The sequence below is a fragment of the Aplysia californica genome, unplaced genomic scaffold (assembly GCF_000002075.1).
Source record: "Aplysia californica isolate F4 #8 unplaced genomic scaffold, AplCal3.0 scaffold00709, whole genome shotgun sequence".
In the NCBI taxonomy this organism is placed as follows: domain Eukaryota; kingdom Metazoa; phylum Mollusca; class Gastropoda; order Aplysiida; family Aplysiidae; genus Aplysia; species Aplysia californica.
In genome coordinates this window covers 269,729-271,115 of record NW_004797979.1, presented here as the reverse complement: position 1 = coordinate 271,115, position 1,387 = coordinate 269,729, and the positions used below count along the sequence as shown (strand labels likewise).

General features: G+C 42.7%; 1 protein-coding gene across 1 annotated transcript in view; it reads right to left on the bottom strand.

Annotated features, from left to right (window-relative positions):
* Nucleotides 1-1,387, bottom strand: part of LOC101856053 (dnaJ homolog subfamily C member 21) — a 41,360-nt gene that overhangs the window by 5,961 nt on the left and 34,012 nt on the right. The window contains exon 12 of the mRNA XM_005108692.3: nt 78-126. Within this exon, the coding sequence (XP_005108749.1) occupies nt 78-126 (49 nt within the window). The remainder of the gene's footprint in view (nt 1-77; nt 127-1,387) is intronic.

Below are 1,387 nucleotides of genomic sequence, written 5' to 3'. Positions count from 1 at the left end.
ACAGAGAGATAGGCAGACGGGGAGGGGGGGGATAGGAAACGATCCAAGAAAATAAAGATTGTCTTTTGCAAACATACCTCCAGCAACTTCTTCTGCCTTCTCTTTTTCTTCTGTTTCTGAGAGAATCTGTAGACGAAGAGACAGGGGGAATGTAGAAGAACGCTTTCCTTTTAGTTTAGTAAGTACGAGTTTTATGGCACTTGCATGACAATAGACGGTTGTAGAAGTGCCCAAGACTAGAGCTGTTACAAGGGGGTAACAAGACACGACAAACGACAGATAAGGCCCACACAACAATATGTTTGATCAGAAAGTTTAGAAAGAAGGAGCAAAGCACCCGCCCACCTCCCACTGTTTATGTATTTTGTTTTGTTTGAGTCAAGTAAAGGGACGCACGTAGACAAAAACACGGCCATTTTGGTGCTCGAGAAGAACACAACACACCAGAGAAATAACAGAAGGAAAGTCAACAAGTAGGATCTACCAATGGCGCCCTCCAACCACCCGTGCAGTCAAAGGAGATCGCGGACAATGCGAGAGTTCAAGAAGGTGCTCGGTCCCATTTTTTAAAATAAATAAATAAATAAATAAAGTTATCAATCAATCAATAAAACAACACATTCGTGATCTCATGTCATAGGACAAGTTTTAACGACCATACTAGTAGTCTTTTACATAAAAAAAGGAGACTAGGAGGACGTCAATTTTTTTAAAGCCTGCTCATAGCTTCATTTTCGTTCGACTGATGTTCGTTTGTTTGTTTGTTTATTTTTAATTTTCAATTCAACTAAACAATAATGTTAACCAACTCCAAGAGTCAGACAGAATTAAATTGAGTTCTGAGGGCTAAGAACGTTCCATTGATGTCCTCGCGATGTCCGTTTTGTGACGGTGACCTTCTCTACCCAGGAACTCCTCCAGCTGAAGAACCTTGCAGGACTTGCAGGTAACGCAAGCTGAGGACAATCAACACCTTTTCTCAACAGTTCTCAAATATTGAAAGGGAAAGGAAGTCTTAGAGGAGCGACACAAATGCTTCAGTTCCAATTTGTGCCACATTTTGGCGCAAAACACACCAACAAAAAAAAGAAAAAAGAAAGTGAAGCGAAAGATTTGGACTTGACAATGACTATTCGAGCAGAGGACACCCAGGGTGTGCAGACAACGTCAATGGAGGGAGAGAACAGAGGTAAGACGTAACGACTGGCGGCGTCATTAAACCACTGCCATCCCACAGTCTGGACAAAACAACGTAACTACTGGCGGCGTCATTCAACCACTGCCATCCCAGTCTGGACAAAACAAGGTAACTACTGGCGGCATCACTCAACCACTGCCATCCCACAGTCTTGCATCTCAAAAAAAAGCTATTGGAGAGGCTTCTTCC